This window comes from Pipistrellus kuhlii, unplaced genomic scaffold, assembly GCF_014108245.1.
Source record: "Pipistrellus kuhlii isolate mPipKuh1 unplaced genomic scaffold, mPipKuh1.p scaffold_m20_p_20, whole genome shotgun sequence".
Lineage (NCBI taxonomy): Eukaryota > Metazoa > Chordata > Mammalia > Chiroptera > Vespertilionidae > Pipistrellus > Pipistrellus kuhlii.
The window spans coordinates 15,459,415-15,478,217 of NW_023425516.1; the positions used below are offsets into that span (position 1 = coordinate 15,459,415).

At 40.6% G+C, this 18,803-nt stretch overlaps 1 protein-coding gene across 2 annotated transcripts; it reads right to left on the reverse strand.

Moving 5' to 3' along the window:
* Nucleotides 1–637: 637 nt before the first annotated feature.
* PPP1CC (protein phosphatase 1 catalytic subunit gamma) lies at nt 638–16,433 on the reverse strand. 2 transcript variants are annotated; one of them, XM_036449332.1, is made up of 8 exons: nt 16,156–16,433; nt 7,150–7,281; nt 6,010–6,240; nt 4,071–4,175; nt 3,279–3,502; nt 2,938–3,072; nt 1,943–2,003; nt 638–1,032 (listed from the first exon to the last, which is right to left on the reverse strand). In XM_036449332.1, exons 1-8 carry the CDS (start codon nt 16,208–16,210, stop codon nt 962–964), a joined length of 1,014 nt encoding a protein of 337 aa, XP_036305225.1. In that variant the 5' UTR covers nt 16,211–16,433; the 3' UTR covers nt 638–961. The 2 variants fall into 2 exon arrangements, with proteins under 2 accessions (XP_036305225.1, XP_045441551.1); XM_045585595.1 differs by having other exon boundaries at nt 638–1,444.
* Nucleotides 16,434–18,803: the final 2,370 nt, after the last annotated feature.

Consider the following 18,803-nt stretch of genomic DNA (forward strand, 5'->3'; position numbering starts at 1 on the left):
ACACAATCAATTACTGTTCATTTTCTTCCTATAGTCAAAGAGATCTGGGAGAATTACAGGAAAAATAAAATGCAATGTGGACTTATCACCGGATGTGGAGCAGGAAGGTGCTAGTGCCAAGTCATGGAGTCCCACTTCTCTCACTGCAGAGGGACCCCCGGGCCAGGGACTCGGCGATGCCTCAGGACCGAGGCTGTCTGTGCAGAGGGGAGGCCACCCCAGCACGCCTGCCTCTTCCCTCCGTTGGTTCAAACTGCCCCTCACGAGCAGGACCTCTTCGAACTCCCCTCTGGACAGAGCTGCTTTTACTTAAAATGACGCGTCACCCACTTTTAACGTACTTTGAGAGATTAATATGTGCATGCAACACGTGTGACAAATATAAAGTAGCTCCTGAATTACCACAAAGTCCAGTTGAACCCAGACAAAAAGAAAACTATGAATACAGATGAAATCACAGCTCACCAAGTCCCACACCTCCCCAAATATATTATGGGAGGACAGTTTAATCTCATCATGCCACTTTAGAAACTTAGCTACATCCAGGTTAGAACTCAAAGAACATGAGCATGCACGTTATAATCCATCTTGGGAAAACAGACTATTTGAAGGAAGACAAATTCAAATAGAAATTGTGTGGTTTTCAGAGCAATTTATTCAGTAACATCTAGTCAATATGCCATCAATAGTTCTCCTGTGTGTATTGTGCTGATAAATTGACACTGAGAGGATTTAACAAGTTCGTCATTTAATAAGTCTGAATTCACTTTTATCACATGGTATTGTACACGGTCATCTGTTGAAACAGATTTCTTTTGAACAGATCTTGGGTTTAAAAAAGTCATAGATAATGTAAGTTCTGTATAAACTGGTGGATAGGTAAGTTAGTTCTTTTGTTTTGACTTATAAGCCTCAACTTCACCGCAGAATAAAGACTGTAGGCCAAAGAAAGCATAATCGCTCAGTCGTATAGAACAGAATTGTTTCTATAATTTGGAGCTTTCTGAAGGGACGGGTTCAGGCCTGATGCAACTGTAAAAAGATTACTTAATGAATAGACTATATGGAAATTGTACAAAATGTTATTAATTTTAATCATTAATAGCTTAAACAGCACTATGTTACTAATTGCTATTCAAACTCAAAAACCTGATTTTGGATCCTCAAGAAGGTGGCATGGATACACAAACCATACCTCCTATCCTTGGGGGTGTCAATACATATTTCAACAGAAACTTTGGCTTTAGGAAAGAGTCACAAACATTGAAAATAATGGCTTTGTCATTTTAAGTATAAGGTAGAGGAAAGTGTGCTTTAATTAAATATACATTATACCAGTGATGCTGGCAAGGTTGAAAGTTACTCCTAATGTTGATAGCTATAAAAACCAGTTTGTACATGACAAGACAATGAGAGAAATAAGCAATCCCTTTGAAACAAATTCCTAAAAAAAAAAAATAATAATAATAATGTTCACAGTGATTTGTATCAACAGTATGCATTTTATGACAATAACATATACAGACTGAGCACCTTAGGGCTCTCTTTATATCCTAAAGAAAACAAGCATTTACATTATCCATGGTTTTTACCGAACTGAAAAAAGAAAGTCAATTGTACACTTACCCCTTAGACAGGATAAACTGTCTGGGGTGCACAGATTTAACACCATCATTAAACTTGTTTGCAAAAGGAAGAACTAAAAAACAAAACATTTTTTCTCGGGAGTGAAGTCGTGAAGTCTTTCATTTGCTGTTATAACCAGCAAATGCCATTCATTAACTGAAAAAATGGAAGGGAAGGCCCCACAAACACACTATTTGAGCAAGCTGACCAATACACATTACAGTTTTAAAAATGAAGGCTATATACTATATGTTACAAGTCCCAACTAGGCAGTGTCAAAATGATATCTATTTCTTTGCTTGCTTTGTGATCATACCCCTTGGAGGTGTTACCGGTCTCGTGGCACTCGGCTTCTTTTTCTCTGCAGGCTTTAAAATCTGCAAAGATTCAAACAACAAGTGCATTTTAGGAAATATACTCAACCCCAAATCTTCTTAAGATCTCTTAAATGTCATTCAAATCTTTTATTCAACAGGTTTTGACTTTAAAACTGCCCAACAACGTTGAAAGTCCCAATAGTTTATTAACATGAACCAAGTCAACAAGTAAACATTTTGGTAATAAATGTTATGATGAATAGGTAAGATATACTCTGGACAAATTATTTTGCCTCTGGAAATTTTCCCAAGTTACACCTTGTAGAATAGTTAAGCTACCCCTCTGACATAGGAGAGCAAGGGCTCTGAGGGGACCCTCCCACATCTCTGGGAGCTGCAAGTTCCTTGTTTGACTCCATTTAACTGCACATGACTTCAGCGGCTCTATTTATATTTATGACTGGGCTGGCTTGAAGTGGTACAAGTTTGACATAGGTGAAGGAGAAAGAGAGGGAGCAGCAGACTTTACTTTTTGTAAATGGCTTTTGTGCCGAGTGAAGGCCAAATGATGTCATGGTGCATCAACAGAAGTTTAGTAGAAATTATACCAGAGAAATTTACACCAGGGAAAAGTGGTGGGAGAACTGAGTAATTAATCACAGCACATCTGGCACATGGAGTTAGCACTATTCTCACATGCAATCAGTGATTTAATTAGATTTATAGTAAAGGGGACATCAGCATAAAGAGCTAATGTATTTTTTTTTTAATTTCTTTAAAACCTACTTAAATAATGCAAAAGCAGTTAAATTGGACACTAGGGGAAAGGTTCCATGATAATGTTTTCCTTGAAAGGGGGTTTACTTATTACTGAACTAAGATAAACACTGGTTAAGGGAAAATAAAAATTTAGTCTAACATAAATGAATAGCAAGCAGAAAGCAATTTTTTCCTCTCAGACATAAAAAGAAACAATGTTGAGAACATCCTCTACCTGAAAAGAGCACATTAGTGTTTCATCCACACTCATCATGGCACCTGCATTGTCAAACTCTCCACAGTAATTGGGTGCAGAAAACAGAGTGACCAATTGCCTCTTTGCAAAAAATTCGTATCCATCTTCAACCACCTTGGAGAGAAAATGTTTTCAGTATAAGTAGGTGCAAATTTTAGGTGAGTAAAACCACTCTTAGTTTCTGTTGAGCCTGATATTCTGCAGGTCAACTTCCAGAGACATTTTGCATAAACAAGCAATACCTACCCACCAAAATCAACAAGGAGAATCTTGCTCACACACATGCTCTTAAGTGTACATGTAAAATTCAAAATCAATACCTGATGGGCTCTACATATAAGATCCAAATCATGCTTATGGAGAAATTTTGCAACCACTTCTGCACCAAATGTGAAGGACACTCCTCTGTCATTTTCACCCCAGCCTAAGACATCTTTATCGGGGTCAGACCACAAAAGATCACAAAGAAGACCTTGATCTGGTACATCAGTTGGTCGCATAATTCGCCGAATCTGCTCCATAGATTGAAGATCTGGTGATAAACCTATTAAATAAGAAGAATGTAAAGAAAACCACTTCAGAGAGACTCAACGGCGAAGTTTTAAAATTAAACCTATGGATATGTTTTCTTACTAAGCTCTGAGTAAAAAAACCCAAAAACTGAATTAGCACTGGGATTTATTTTAAGCACTCATCTGTGGGCCCAGTATATTTAAACAGTATATGGGAACAGTTACTTCAACATGCATGAAATTAAAATCCTCTTTTGAAAGGATAAAACACAGACCTGGGGAAAGTCTACCGACATTTTTGGTATTCTAGATCTATGGTCCAGAATGTTAACTGCTGTGCATTTTGTATTTAAAGTATTTTCAGTTCTGTTTTCAAATCACACTGTTACAGAGTCTAGAATTCCCTATAACAAATCAATTGCTTACTTCAGACTTCTATTCAAATAATCCTGGTTGTGCCAAAGTGAATCCATGATCAATGAGAGTTATCTGACAGAGGAAGTCATCCCAATGATAACTCAAAAATGTCAAAATATACCATTTAGAGGAGATAAAAAAAACCCCTACAGTTCCATTTGGAATTAAAATCAGCCCACATACCTCCATGACAGCAAAATATTTTCTCATCCACGATGGCTGCTATCGGCAAACAGTTAAAGCAGTCTGTGAAAGTTTTCCACAGTTTAATGTTATATCTTCTTTTACCTGTGAAAATTTTACGATGGTTAAAAAGAGACTGATGCGTGGCCAGCATGACTGTAGTTGAGTGTCAACCTATAAACCAGGAGGTCATGGTTTAAATCATGGCCAGAGCACATGCAGGTGGGCAGCTGATCAATGATTCTCTTTCATCACTGAAGTTTCTCTCTCTCTCCCGTCCTCTCTAAAATCAATAAAAATATATTTAAAAAAACAAAACAAACAAAAAAAACACACACAACCCTGGACAAAATTAAAAAGCTCTCTTTGGATGACCACCAGCGCTCCCTGAGATCTCTCCTTTGCCCATGTGCTGCATTTGCCAGTGCCAACAATCCTCATCCTTCTTGAAGTCTGCTTTGCTCCTTGATTCCTTAGTCATGCAACATATTCCAGCATCTCCTGCAAGTTCCTTTGCTATGTTGTTGGCTTCTCTAACAAATATTAGGATTTTCCCTTCTGTTGTCTCTGAGTATCTTAACTAAGTCCTGGGCCCCTGCTTTCTCTTCTATTTCTCTACATTCCCCCAACCCCCATTCCATTGCCCAAGGCCACTTCAGATCACTCCAGAAAGATTTAGCCTGGGTAATTGCCAACATCTCTGCAAGCTTTCAAATCCTGGGATTCTGAGCCAGAATCCCTAATGTAGTTTCCTATTATTATATATTAGAAAGTTCAGCCCGACCAGCGTGGCTCAGTGGTTGAACATTGACTATGAGGTTATGGTTTGGTTCTCAGTGAGGACATATGCCTGGTTTGCGGGCTCGATCCCCAGTGGGGGATGTACAGGAGGCAGCCAATCAATGATTCTCTCTCACATTGATATTTCTATCTCTCCCTTTCTCTCTGAAACCAATAAATAAATAAATAAATAAATAAATAAAAGATTTATCAGTAAAGGATAACACACAATTCACATTGTATCCAACAACAAATACCTCTCAGCCTTACCATTATTGCAGTCATAAGGTTAGAAAGAAAATAGTGCAGTGTTGGTTATACTTGGGAAATAAGGCTATCACTTAAACCAGCAGTTTTTATATTGCCCCACAAGAAATACACATTTGAATAAAACATCACCTTAATAAAGTTGACAATAAAAATTTAATAAAACATGAGTAATTGTTTTAAAAGTCTATAAACCATCAAATGAAAGCCATTTATGTCAAGGACACTTTTATGCCCACAAGAAGAGTGGGTGGCAAAATATGCCTGCCTGATGGGATGGGGGCCGAGTAAATACAAGATCAATAATTGAGTCTTCTTAATGACCAAACCCATGCGGCCCTTCTCATTTTTAAAGGCCTTTGCATCAAATAGAAACTGAAAGTGATGTAGCTAATATTCCCACACTAGGACATACTCCCAACAAAGATCATCTGGATTTGAATTTCAATGAAAACTTCAAAGTACTTGTTGAGATAACAGTTGTATAAAAGGAATCCTTATTTAAAAAAAAAAATTTTTTTTAATTGATTTTAGAGAGGAAGGGAGAGGAAGAGATAGAAACATCAATGATGAGAGAATCATTGATCAGCTGCCTCCTGCACACTCCCTTAGGGGACCGAGCCCACAACTTTGGGATGTGCTCTTGACCAGAATTGAACCTGGGTCCCATTCAGTCCACAGGCCAATGCTCTATCCACTGAGCCAAACCTGTAAGGGCACGAATCCTTTCTTAAGTTAGCTGTGAATATCCATCTACTCCTCCCACCGCCCAAAAGAAAATACTAAGAAAAAGTAGATGAAACAAGAGAGAGATGGTATCAACAGAACTATGTGCATTTATGACCAAGTATCTCAATTTAGGTAACCCTTCCTTAGATATAGAAGTACTTACATTCATCATAAAATCCGTAAATTCTATTGATGCTGGCACATTCGTGGTTTCCTCTGAGAAGAAAAAAATTCTCGGGATATTTGATTTTGTATGCCAGTAAGAGGCAGATAGTCTCCAGCGACTGCTTCCCCCTGTCCACATAGTCCCCAAGAAACAGGTAGTTGCTTTCTGGCGGGAAACCACCATACTCAAAGAGTCGAAGCAAATCATAGTATTGCCCATGGATATCACCTAGAAGCAAGGGTTTTGTTAAACAGTGTCTTCATACTTGTAGTGCATTAACAAAGCTTTAAACATTCATTGCATAGCGGCAATGTCTCTAATAAGGACAGTTAAATTTGATAGCTAACACTAATTTCCACTCTTCTACCTAAGTTCAATTAAGCTTAATAAAAAATTTAAGTGTACGTGTAGATCCACAATCCCACGCAAAACTCAACTAATTAATTTATTTTGTGGGAAGATTACTAATGCCTAGGCAGGCCTTCTTGCCAAGTAACATTGTTTTCCTTTCAGGTCCCTGATCAATATCAGATCTCTGACAGCTGAGTCTTCTGTACTGTGTCTGCAGAACCACTGCATTTCTACTGAGCCCTGACTCCAGGTGAACAAAGATACATACTCACTCTACCCTTCAACTCCCCCCTCACAGATAATGCTAGAGAATTTATTTGCTTTATCAATGTAGTTAAATATACTAGAAGAATATAACATTACTCAGATAAAGTTTAGTTCTTATATGGATTATCTGCTTCTATCCTGTAGAAAAAGTAGAACTATAAAGTGGCACCAAGGAGGTCTATTTTTAGGCATAACCAATTCTACTTTAAGCTTAAATATAATTCCTACATATTCATATAATTCAGACCTTTTCTTAGCTCTCCCTTCTGTTTCATTCATTTCCTTTTTCAATGTCTCTATTCCTTCAGCAAAATAATTTTTAGTAAATCTGAAGTACATCTAAGTAAACTAAGCCCATCAGAAGTATTTATTCTAGAGCTGTAATTATTTAACTTAAAGTAGTTCCAGGTTACTCACAAATAGCAAATGATTATGCTGGCTAATATAAGGTATTCTATATAACCTTGCCTCAGTTAATCAATCTCAATCACATAACCAAGTTAGTGTTCCAAGACTTACCACATATTTTGAGTGGTGCTTCAAGTTCTAGTAGGATAGGCTGACTGAGAAAGATCTCTCGAGATTTTAAGCACAGTCCTCTGATTTCATTCTCCTGTAGCTGGACATTCTTACCAGGCTTGGACCCTCTTACTGTAGGGGAGAAAAAACCCAATTACTCAAATGAAGTCAAAATACAATTGAATGTAAAAGTTAAAAAGATACAAACTTTAGGTAACGAAGAGGTAAAATAATAGTTTAGCTTTTTGGCTGGCTTTATTTTCAGGACATTTATAAAGAACATGATTTTAATGCCTAATTAGAATCTTAAATCTTAGCCAGGATTTCAAAGGTTATTCAGTTGCCATCTTCTATACAGATTTAAGACTTGTTCAGGATACTGTGTGTCATTATGGTTAGAAAGGTCTTTTACTACATGCTGAAATCAGACTCTCTGTGGCTTGAGGCCTCAGTTCTGCATCCAAGTCACACAATCAGCCTTGTTTGTTCACCTACAGCCCGCCCACCAGGCCAGCTCTTTTTGCCTCCTGTCTTCTCTTCTCCAGCCTTATAAATGAATTAGTATTTGCACAGCAGGTTTCAGAGATTGTCCTGTTACTGAGATGTTTCTATGAACCACGTTTTAAAATGTGAGGTTGGAATGGCTCAGACCCCCATCTCCCTCCAAATCAGTGTTTTTCAGGTATTTCTTCAGGCCCCTGATTTATCTATGAAAAATTAAGTATTTTGACTTCAATAAAACACATTGTAGGCTTATTATACATGTTTGGCAGTACAATTTCTGTGCCCGCATTTTTAAATACAATTATGCCTCCACAGGGCAAAGGATGTCTGCTTGTGCTGTAAGAAAGGCTTCCCGGTAATCTGAACAGTAAACATGAGCAAAGGGAGAAAAAGTCATAGCATAGCACCAGGCATCCTAAACCCACAAGTACCCACATCAGAGCGCTCTGAGGTCTACTCACTGTCAAAACAAAGCACAAGCTCTCTCCTCTGGCCTGTAACAGTTCATTTTATCAGTCGGTAGGAAGTGTAGGAAATAAAGCAGGCATTCTTTGCATTAGAAATAAAGTGAGAAAACACAGGACCAGACTAAGTATAAAATGCAAGCCTGCATTTTTCTACCATTAAAGCCAATAAAAAGTGACTTAGTATTAGCAAAACCACAAAATCCATCAGATTAAATCAACATTGCTAACTTAAATTTTATTAGTTTTGGAGGCTTTATTCCTATTCAAATTACAAAATCATTTGGCTTAATTAGTTGAATAAGAGCAATAGGCTTAACAGGTTTGTATCCAGCTTTGCTCTGTAACACCTAAGTAACATTACAGAGTGATCAGAATTACAAGTAAAAAAACTGACATTTGTTGAGAATTTTTCCCCATTACAAAGGGCTGTGTCCTCATTTGAGAAACATTGACCTACCTAGGCGAAGCCATTCTACGGCCTGAAATCACCCAAATCCCTCAATTTTCTTTTTTTTTTTTTTAAACATATTTTATTGATTTTGTACAGAGAGGAAGGGAGAGAGATAGAGAGTTAGAAACATCAATGAGAGAGAGAGTCATCGATCAGCTGCCTCTTGCACACCCCCTACTGGGGATATGCCCGCAACCAAGGTACATGCCCTTGACCAGAATCGAACCCGGGACCTTTCAGTCCCAAGCTGACGCTCTATCCATTGAGACAAACCGGTCTCGGCAAAATCCTTCAATTTTCTGAAGAAACAAGTTTTGAGCAGAATTAAACTGTATAGAGTATTTCAATGAGAGATAATGAACAAGAGAGGATCAAATTCTTGAAACGCACAAAAAGAAACTAAGAGTGCGGATTTGGAGCCAGGAGCCCCAAGTTTCTATATTGGTTCTATAGCATTGGCCAAACCACTACTTTAAACCCCAAAATATGTAACTGAACTAAATGATTAGCCAGTCTCTGATCAAACTATGAAACAAAAAGCAATTAAAGGAAAAATACAGTAATAACCTTTGAGGGAAGACACAAAACAAATGCATATATAACACAACAGCAACTGAGCAATAAAAAGTGATTTTTCCACAGCAATTTCTCTCTCTCGCTAAACACACACATGGTAGAGAACTCAAAAAAACACTACCAGTGGAAAGATGATGTGTTCTTGATTCACTGGCCAGAAAACACCAATCATTAGTGATTTTACCACAAGTCAGCCAGAAACTTGGGCAGACAGCCCAGCAGAAAATTTTATTTTTGGCTCGGAGGGGACTCCTTGAAGCTTCTGATTTCAACCTGAATCGTTTTCAGCAGAGTCCACATTTGTGAATGAAGAGCCTACTCTATTTTTCAGGAGTCTGTAAACATTGACTTACACCTATATAGAATTCAGGCTATACTTTTTATATGAATGCTCTAGTAGTAAATCAATGTCATCATATTCATATTGCGAACATGAATTTTACTGGTTTCGGAGGCTTCCCATTATCATCTTTAGATGCAGTTTATGGTAGTTTTCTCTTATTCTGTCCTGGGTGGGAATGCAGAGTTCAGTAAAGAGAAATACTGCTAACAATTAAAAATTATTCTTGTGAAATTCCCCCAGAACTTAGTATATTTTATATTTGAAGAACACAAATCATTAAAAACAACATGGCCTCAAAGCTTTTTAAATCCCCTACAATTAGCTTAAGGGGTAAAATGATAGAAATTCCACCCCACCAATCTTCTACCAACTGGCAAATTCCTGCTCACCCTTCAAGCCTCTCCTCTCCTCATAAGCCTGCTTTCCCTTCTCTGAAATGCTCTCAAACAGCCAGTCACACCCAGCACACACTTGTACTTTGTATTGTGATTGCAAATTCACTTCTCCCATTCATCTGGACCCAGGATAGAATACAAATCCCCCAAACACACCACTTGTTCTCAGAGTACATGGCAGGCACTCGATATTTGTTGCATAAATGAAGTGTGGATAAATCCTAAGTACTCTTGACTTGTGGCATTAGAATTAAACACACTCCAGACTACATACCTATTTCCTACAAGGCTTTACTGGAGTTATTTCCCTAGTTGTAAAAAGACAAGATTATCTTAAATTTCAAGTTGAAGATAATATGTCTAATAGAAGATAAAGATCTCAAAATGGGTTTTGGTAGCCCAAGTGAACACTGTACATATTTCTTAAAAATGGCCATTTCAGCCAACAGCATAAATACGTACTTCTCCATTTTCAATGTCCATAAAATAGAATCATGTATTAGCTGTGGCTAACATCTGCCAAGCACTTTCCATGTGCTGGATACTGAGCTAAGGGGCTTTACATTACTGGATAATCCTCAACAATCCTATAGGTTAGACAATCACCTCCTCATTACAGGTCTGGAGAGGTTCAACGAGAGTTGGTCCAAAGTCAGAGCTTGTAATGACACTAGGCCCAGACCGACTCTAGTTTCAGTGATGCTTCCAACATACATACTATCCTCCCAAGTAAAAACTTGGTCTTCATTAAACTCCCAAATCAAAGTTTTTATAGGACAAACCCCAATACAGCCATGGCTTCCTAAGAAAAAATTGATAAAATAATAATGCACCCTTATACATGAAAGGCATTAAATAAGAATTTAATCATGCAATCTGTTAAGACTATCAGTAGTTATTTACCAACAGGCTACACAAGAAACTTGTCCTTTTTCTCTAGTATTATACCTTACATTAGTGGAGGGCACAGAAAATAAGACAAAATGGGTACTTGGAGATTGTTGTTATAACTGCTCTAACTATTGTAGAACTATCCCCTCCATAAAGATTAGAAAAGTAAAAGATCATCTTAAGAACATTTTATTACCATTAAAAATGGTATTAAAGACAAAGGCTACTATCTTTATCTCTGTGAGCTGAAAGAAAAAGAGTACAGCAGTGCTCAATAAACATCAGTCCTTACTTGGAGGTTTAAAGCCCTCACTATGCTCTGTGCAGGGGAGAAACCTATGTAAATGGGAGATTCATAGGCGGGAAATTCAAGGGTTGTCACCTCAGAATAACTTCCTAAGTAGCTTTTCAAATTATTTCAATTACTGTCATGGAATCCAAAATATTCCAACCAATAAAAATTCCATTCTCCGGAGTGTTTCTCATAAATCCAGGTGTGCCAGGTATTGCAAGGAAATAAAATTAGTAGACATCTGAACATATATAGGCTAGTGATCAATACATTAAAATATTCACCTTAGACCTTTCACATGACTTTTGAGTAAAAGATTTTCTTTATCTTGCTAGAAATGGTGATTCAAAAAAATGGATTATGATTGTTATCAGCAAAGGTGTCCTGAACAAACGTATTTACTTATCTGGCAGATCATAAACTTCCCAGCAATTTTATTGAAAGCAAACTGATAAAACCCTACAATAATAAAAGAATGTCACTGGTGACTATCTGCAATGACAGCTTTCTCTCTCAAGCAACAGTAACTTTTCTGACAGCAGCAAGCAAAGCAGAGATAAAAAAAAAAAAAAAAAAAAAAAACTATGGAAGGAAATTGAAAATTGAAGGTAACTGAGATTATTTATGGGGAATGAAAAAGTATTCTTCTGTCCCTCAATTAAAGGCTCTTTAACTGTTTTGAAAGGTCATTAAAGGAATATCATTAAAAAAAAAAGGCACTAGCTGAAATATAATAAAATTTTAAAATCTAAGAATGGCAAACAAATATAAAAATAAACCAAAAGAGTCTAACAGGTTTGGCTCAGTAGCTAGAGCGTCGGCCTGCGGACTGAAAGGTCCCAGGTTCGATTCCAGTCAAGGGCATGTACCTTGGTTTTGGGCACATCCCCAGTAGGGGGTGTGCAAGAGGCAGCTGATCAATGTTTCTCATCAATGTTTCTAACTCTATCCCTCTCTTCCTCTCTGTAAAAAAAAAAAATCAATAAAAATATATTAAAAATATATTAAGAAAAGAATATGACACACATTCATCTCAATGACAAAATAACCTTGCAATATTGGACAGATTTGAAAAAATTAGACCTGAAACCCAAACAAACAAAAATAGTGAATACTGAAACTTTCCCACAAACTACTGTTCTTTTCTAACACACACACACACCACAAGAATGTTATCACCAGCAGGAGGACTTCCACTTTTTGACCATCTTAATTGTTTTCACCCTCCACCCCCCTTTCTTAGTGGCTAATTTATACTTGGGGCCATTAAAGGTTAAACCAATGTTCTCAAGGCAGATTGTAAGAAGATAGTTGCAAAACAGTCAATGCCCTCAATAAAGCACTTTGAATATTCTAGACCTACAGTGAAGCCAATTTATTAAAAAAATGTTTAACTTTCCATAGTCTAAAAACCCATTTTGATAAAAACAACAACCATGGATTATTACACTCAACATTTGAAAAGAGACATTAATATCAGTGATACCCACTCCCCTCTAGATAATAGGATGCCACTAAACCCTAGAGAAATTGGAGATACCGGATAAATCAAGACTCCTAAGGAAATCATCTGTTCTTACACGCTTTAGATACAGGGTCTGATCCTTAAAAATCTGTCCCAGGATTCTATGAACTCCACAGATGGAATTATCCCTTAATCTTCCTGAATAATACTAAGACTTTCCAGTTTCATCTATAAATCAATTCACATCAGAATATTATCTCCTTAACATTTCAATCTTTAAGGTCTACTATTAGCCTCAGTTGTAAATTAAGTGAAATGATCAAATCCATATAGTATCAATCATTTCTCTGCTTCAAGATCAGTAATTCTCACATATTCAAATGGACCGAATGGCACACACTTATGCAGAACAAGCAGGTCATTATAGTACCACAGTTTCAAAGACATAAAACAATCTCACCAACCTCTACCGCCAGATGGGCTACTAATGCAAGGCCCAGCAGCACCTCTATTTGCCCAGCGGGAGAAGGAATGCCTGTCCTCCTGCTACTGTCAGACAAAGGGGCACAAATAATCTCTTCTGTGCTGTGGTTAAGGACTGGCATAAGTTTAGCTCACGTCTCCAATGAGCTTTCTGTCTTAACTCCAAGGAAAGGATGCAGCGTACAACTGACCTGCTGGAGGGAAGAGGGGGCTCACATCACAGACTTCTTGTAAGTTAAGTGATAACAGCTTTAATCTTTACCAACAAAAATGTCCTATGATAACTGATCCCAAGTAAAGCCTCTAATCATTAAAATTATCTGGCATGAAAGAAAATATAACTGCTGAAGTGTCAATTAGGAAAGATTACTTTTGTTTGCCTTGGTCAGCATTTTAAGACCCCCCCCCATTGTTTGTTTATTATCTTCAGAACCAGGGGTGCTGTCTTTTTAGCATTAGAATGTAAACATGTTTCATATTACACCAAAAAGCTAAACACATAAGTTAAACAATTTTAGAGTTTTAGAGTATCTTCAGATTAACTCTTACACACCAGAGAATCAAATCAGTAAAGGTTTTCCAAGGGCCAGGGCAAAGGTCATATTTAAATCACTAAGGCAAGCCAAGCAATTATGCAGAGCCTGGCACAGTCTTGCAGTGCGAAGTAGCCAGCTTCAGAGCAAAGAAGCTTCTTGCAAATCTGGACGTGAAAATAAGTCGCAACCTCCAGCGATTGGAGAAAAGTGCTAGTTCCTGAGCAAGGTCGCTTACAAAGTATAATCAAAAGTATATTTCAACAAGACAGTAGAAATATCGGACCAAATCAACAGCTGGCTTATTTTCTCTCTGAATTGCTTAAGTTTTACTGTGCAGTTATTTAAATAACCTAATATTACAAAGGAGTAACAACCTTTAGGTTTTATCATCAAGGCAGAGCCTGGACAAAAACTTCCAAGATGGATTTGCAAAGGTGATACTTTGCTTAAAGAAAAACTAACAGGGTAAAGAAAGAACTGCAAAGCTGTACTGACTAAAGATCTAAACCAACATGCTGTTTTTTTCTTAAATAAGACTTCACTTTTAGTACCATCACCAAGCTACTTCTCTACTAGCTGGTACAGTCCACCACCTTAAAAGACAATTGTGAACATGTAAAAAATTCCATCAGGGCCACAAAATTAATCTCCATTTTCAAATATACTTAAGTCTTAAAGTTTTTAAAGCATTACAAAAGCCACAAATTTAATACCAATACTATATATATATATATATATATATATATATATATATATATTCTCAATAGATTATCAGTTTCTTTGCCAATTTAACTTCAATGAGAAAAAAATATATGGTGCAGCTAGCCTATTCATAAGCCATTAAAACACTACTTTAATGGAGGACTAAAAATAACAAGACTTAATCTTAAAAATTCTGTTTCTAATACACAGATTTCATTTTTCCTGTTTTCTCAGTAAAATAAAGCCCATTTTAATCTAGCCACACATTCCTGCAGATATGCAGAATGTAAAGTTTTTGACATAAAAACATGTAATAGTAAAGTCCTTTTCTTATTGCACTGTTTTAATCCACTTCTGAACCACTGCTCCCTCATATAAAGAGCTGTACTAAATAGTATGGGAAGTATTATTTACTTGTTATAATTTCTGGAACTCATTTAATGGGTTTTCCTTTTCTTTCAAGAACGTATAAGAGGAGAGGAAAAAAAAAAAAAGTATAAGAGGAAAAGCCCCCCACACAGAGTAAGCTATTTCAGGAGCTTATTTTAATGACAATTCAAAAGATCTGCAAAAGCCAGAGCTGTCCATTGTTCACCACGCTCTTGACTCCCTCTCACAGCATTTCCAGTCCAACAATATTAAGGACAATATAAAGGCAAAAAAAAGTTAAAGCCCAATCAACTCTATATTACCCAGTGCCCAAATCAAGAAAGGGATTCAAATTCCCCTAAAGCTTTGAATAAGACGTTAGCATTAGACCCGTTCAGGAACCCAAAACGTGGAGCAGCTCACTTTCCCGTCCCTCTTTTAAAAAAAATCCCAACTTCCTCCGTCTCCCAAATCAATAAGAATCCAGTGCCAGGCGGTCTTAGGCCAGCCAAAGTAAAGCTTCATTTCAACCTTGGGGTAACCACCGGGACACCTCCTTCCTTCACGCACAGGGTGAGCTGAAGGAGTTTTAGCTCCTCACTCACTGCCTGGCTTGGAAATGTCATAACTCTGTGACCTTGCTCGAGTGACTTCACCTCTCTGTGTTTGCTCTGAAAACAAACAAACAAACAAAAAAAAAACAGGAGAAAACAATAGCACCTACCTCTCAATGCTGCTGGGAGAACTAGCTAAAATCTATGCAAAGTGCTCAAAACAAAACAAAACAAGCCGGGCACGCAGGAAGCTCCGGTTATCATCGCGGTTGTTCATGTATTAGATGTACGCCCAGAGCCTGGCGCACTGCAAAGATCCTAACTGTCACCATCGCTGGCTGCAAGTTCAGAAAAGAGCGCGGAGACCTCGCCAGCACAGGGCAGCTTTAAAGGAGTTCTCTGGGAGCGCAGGAGGAGGTGGGTCCCAGCGTCCCCCGGAGAGGTGTTCGGAGAACCCCATCCCAGCCCCACAAAAAACACACACAAAAACGAGCGATAGGAAAGAAGCCCGCCCTCCAAGCCGGGAACAGCCCATCCTCGAAGTCGCTTTCCGAGAGGACCGGTACCAGAAAGTACGGACCCCGCCTGCAGGCTGGACCTGGAACCCCCTCTCCACGACACCCCCAAACCCTTCTCTCCTCCCAACGCCGGTCCGGCGCGTGGAGAGCCAGAGACCGGACCGGAAACGTGGGGGTAGGGAGCAGAGTTTTCAAATTTCACGGCCGAGGACGAAGGCTGCGCCCGAGTCCGTGCAATGAATGAGCGGCGCTGGGAGGGCGAGCGGCGGGGCCGAGTGCGGGACCCCGCCGGCCGGCCGGCCTCCCCTCACCCCGGCCCCGCCCGGCCCGGCAGCCCCCGGCCCGAGGGCCAGTTCGCGGGCTCACTCCCCTCTCGATGCTCAAGTCCAACCGGCCTCCCAACTCCACCTCCCACCCCCAACCGCCTGCCTCCCCTCAGCCCGCTCGCCGCCCTCTTCACCTTCCAGCAGCCGTTGGATGATGCTGTCGACGTTGAGTTTATCTATATCCGCCATCGCCTCCCCACCGCCGACCCTCCCGCAGCGGCGCCGCCGGCGGCTCGCGCCCGGGACTCACGCCTCCTTCCCCGCGCCACGAGCACAGAGGCGGCGGTGGCGGCGGCGGCGGCGGCGGCGGTGGCAACAGCCGCGGCGGGTCTCCCCCCCAACCGCCCCGCTCCCTGCTTCCTCCTCTCTCTCCACGGGAACCACGAGAAGAACAAAATGGCCGCCGACTCCTTAGCTAGCCACGGGCGGCGCACGGATGCGCGCGGGGGAGTGCGGCGGCCCGGCCGGGACTTGTTTGTGAGCCATTGGGCGCGCGGGAGGGGGCGGGGCCAGAGCGGGCCGGGGGCGGGGCCAGAGCGCGCGGCTGGGGAGGGGGGCGGGGACGGTTGAGAAAGTAGAGCGCAGCGTTCGGATCCTTCCGCCAAACGAGCTGAGCAAATAGGCCCCCTGGCGGGAGCGGGAGTTGCAAAATTGCAAGCGGGAGCTGGGGCCGGGGAGTGGAGGGGGGGAAAAGATGCTGCTGTGGATGGGAGCCTTGCGGCTTCGGCGCGGGATACTGTCCACTGGGGTCAGATGTTTGCAGACCTGGAATTAGGGATTCCTGGAATTTACTCCTTCAGATAAACCTAGGGTAGAGGTGAAGAGGGAGGAAAAGAAAAGTAGATGGACTTACTTTGGATTCACATTTTGCTGGGACCTGGGGAGAAGGGAAAGCCCTCTTTCAGATAAAGCAAAATGTGAACAGTGATTCATCCTGATGGGTGGGAATCTAGCTATTTGTGCCCGTATGTTGTGTGTGAGTGCGTGCGCGAGCGCGCTCTGTAACTTTTCCATTGGGGGAAACATTTTTTTTAATCCACCTTCAAAAATTGTTTTTCATCACCCTTATGTGTAGATTATCTTTCCCGAACACGGGAGTTATATAATCATGGGGACGGTTACCCCGACTCTAGCGAGCACGAAGCTGAGCCAAAGGAGAATTTGCAGATTTCGCGCGCAGAGCTGGAGGCCGGAAGCGAAGGGCGAGTTTGCCAGGCTCGCATCCCGGGCGGATCGTGAATTCTGCAAACACTTTGTTCCATTGCCTTCAGCCCCCCAAGTTCATCTCTCTCCCGGAGGCCCCCCCAAATCTGCAACCTCTGGGGGCTGCGCGTTGCTTTTAGCTGAGTTTGAAAGTGCAACCCAGAAAAAAAAAAAAAAAAAGGCAAGAAAGTGCAACCCACACAGCAAACACGTCTGCTCTCTTGGATCCTGACCTTTTCATTTTTCTGGTTTTTTTTTGTTTTTTTGTTTGTTTTGTTTTGTTTTCTGCAGCACTGTACAGTTTGCAAAGCCCTTTCCCTCCACTGAGAAATTTATTTTGTTTTTTCAAGGCACGCAGGGTGCACGGATTCCCCACATGCCATCTATTGTGATTGCAACGGGCCCGGCATCTATCCTCAGAAATGGTGTCCTCTGGGGACCCAAGCGGTGCGGGGCAAGGACTCCTCCTTGCACGTGGACCTGTGACCTCTTTGTGCCTGTTGCCAGGGCGTTGAGGCTCAGGGCTCCCCCTCCCTGCTCAGCTCAGCTGCTCATTCTCCTTTCCCCAGTCACCAACTCACTCTCTAGAGCTGTCGCTCTGTTCCCCAGAAGAGACACAAATGTTGTTTGTCAGTCCAGGGAATAGAGCCCAGTTGGTGACATTCTGAGCCGATGCCCAGCGCTGTTGTGAACAGCTGGATGGTGAGTCAGGGTGGCTGCTCTCGGAGTCCAGACTGTGGCCTACTTCAGGGCAGGGTGCTTCATGGCAATAGCAATTAGAGCAGAAGACAGCGATTCATTCAGCAGACAAATGTTTATGGAGCGCCTATTCTGTGCCAGACATTGTTCTAGGCAAGGAAGCAGGGGTGCGCAAGACAGACAAGGCCCTTCTCTCGGGGAGAATCATCTAGTAAGCCAGACAGATAATAAACAAAGATGCAAATAAAGATATCAGCGTCTGATAAGTGCTATGGAGAAAAAAACCAAACAAACACTGCCCCAATTTTCTTATTATATGCCAACAATGATCTCACTGAATCCCCAAAACAACGCTAGGAATTATGTACTATTTCCATCACATCCATTTTACAGGTGAAGAAAGTGAGTCAGAGAGGCGAGGTTGTTAAGGGAAGGTCACACAGGTAGTAAGTTACAAAGCCAGGGCTGGAATTCAGGACAACCAGGAACCAAAGCTCTTTTATATTCAATAAATTGCTGTGAATCCCCAGCACCTAGCACAACTCTGCCACACACTAGGCACCTAACACATGCGGAGACTGGCTGGTGTGGCTCAGTGGTTGACCATCAACCTATTAACCAGGGGGTCACGGTTCGATTCCCGGTCAGGGCACATGCTCTGGTTGTGGGCATGCAGGAGGCAGCCCATCAATAGTTCTCACTCATCATTGATGTTTCTATCTTTCTCCTCTCCCTTCCTCTGAGATGAGTGAAAAAATATATTAAACACAAAACAAGACAAAAGACAAACGCGGAACCCAGTGAAATGATCTAAACATGTCTGTACCCACAATAAGAGGGCTATAACTTTATACATACAAATAGCAAGTGCATTCACATC

Coding starts and splice junctions, on each gene's coding strand:
- PPP1CC (XM_045585595.1), bottom strand. CDS start 16,210: ATGGCGGATATAGATAAACTCAACGTCGACAGCATCATCCAACGGCTG. Junction 7,282..16,155: donor CATCCAACGGCTGCTGGAAG/GTGAAGAGGGCG, acceptor TCTCCCCTACAG/TAAGAGGGTCCAAGCCTGGT. Junction 6,241..7,149: donor AGCACCACTCAAAATATGTG/GTAAGTCTTGGA, acceptor CCTTGCTTCTAG/GTGATATCCATGGGCAATAC.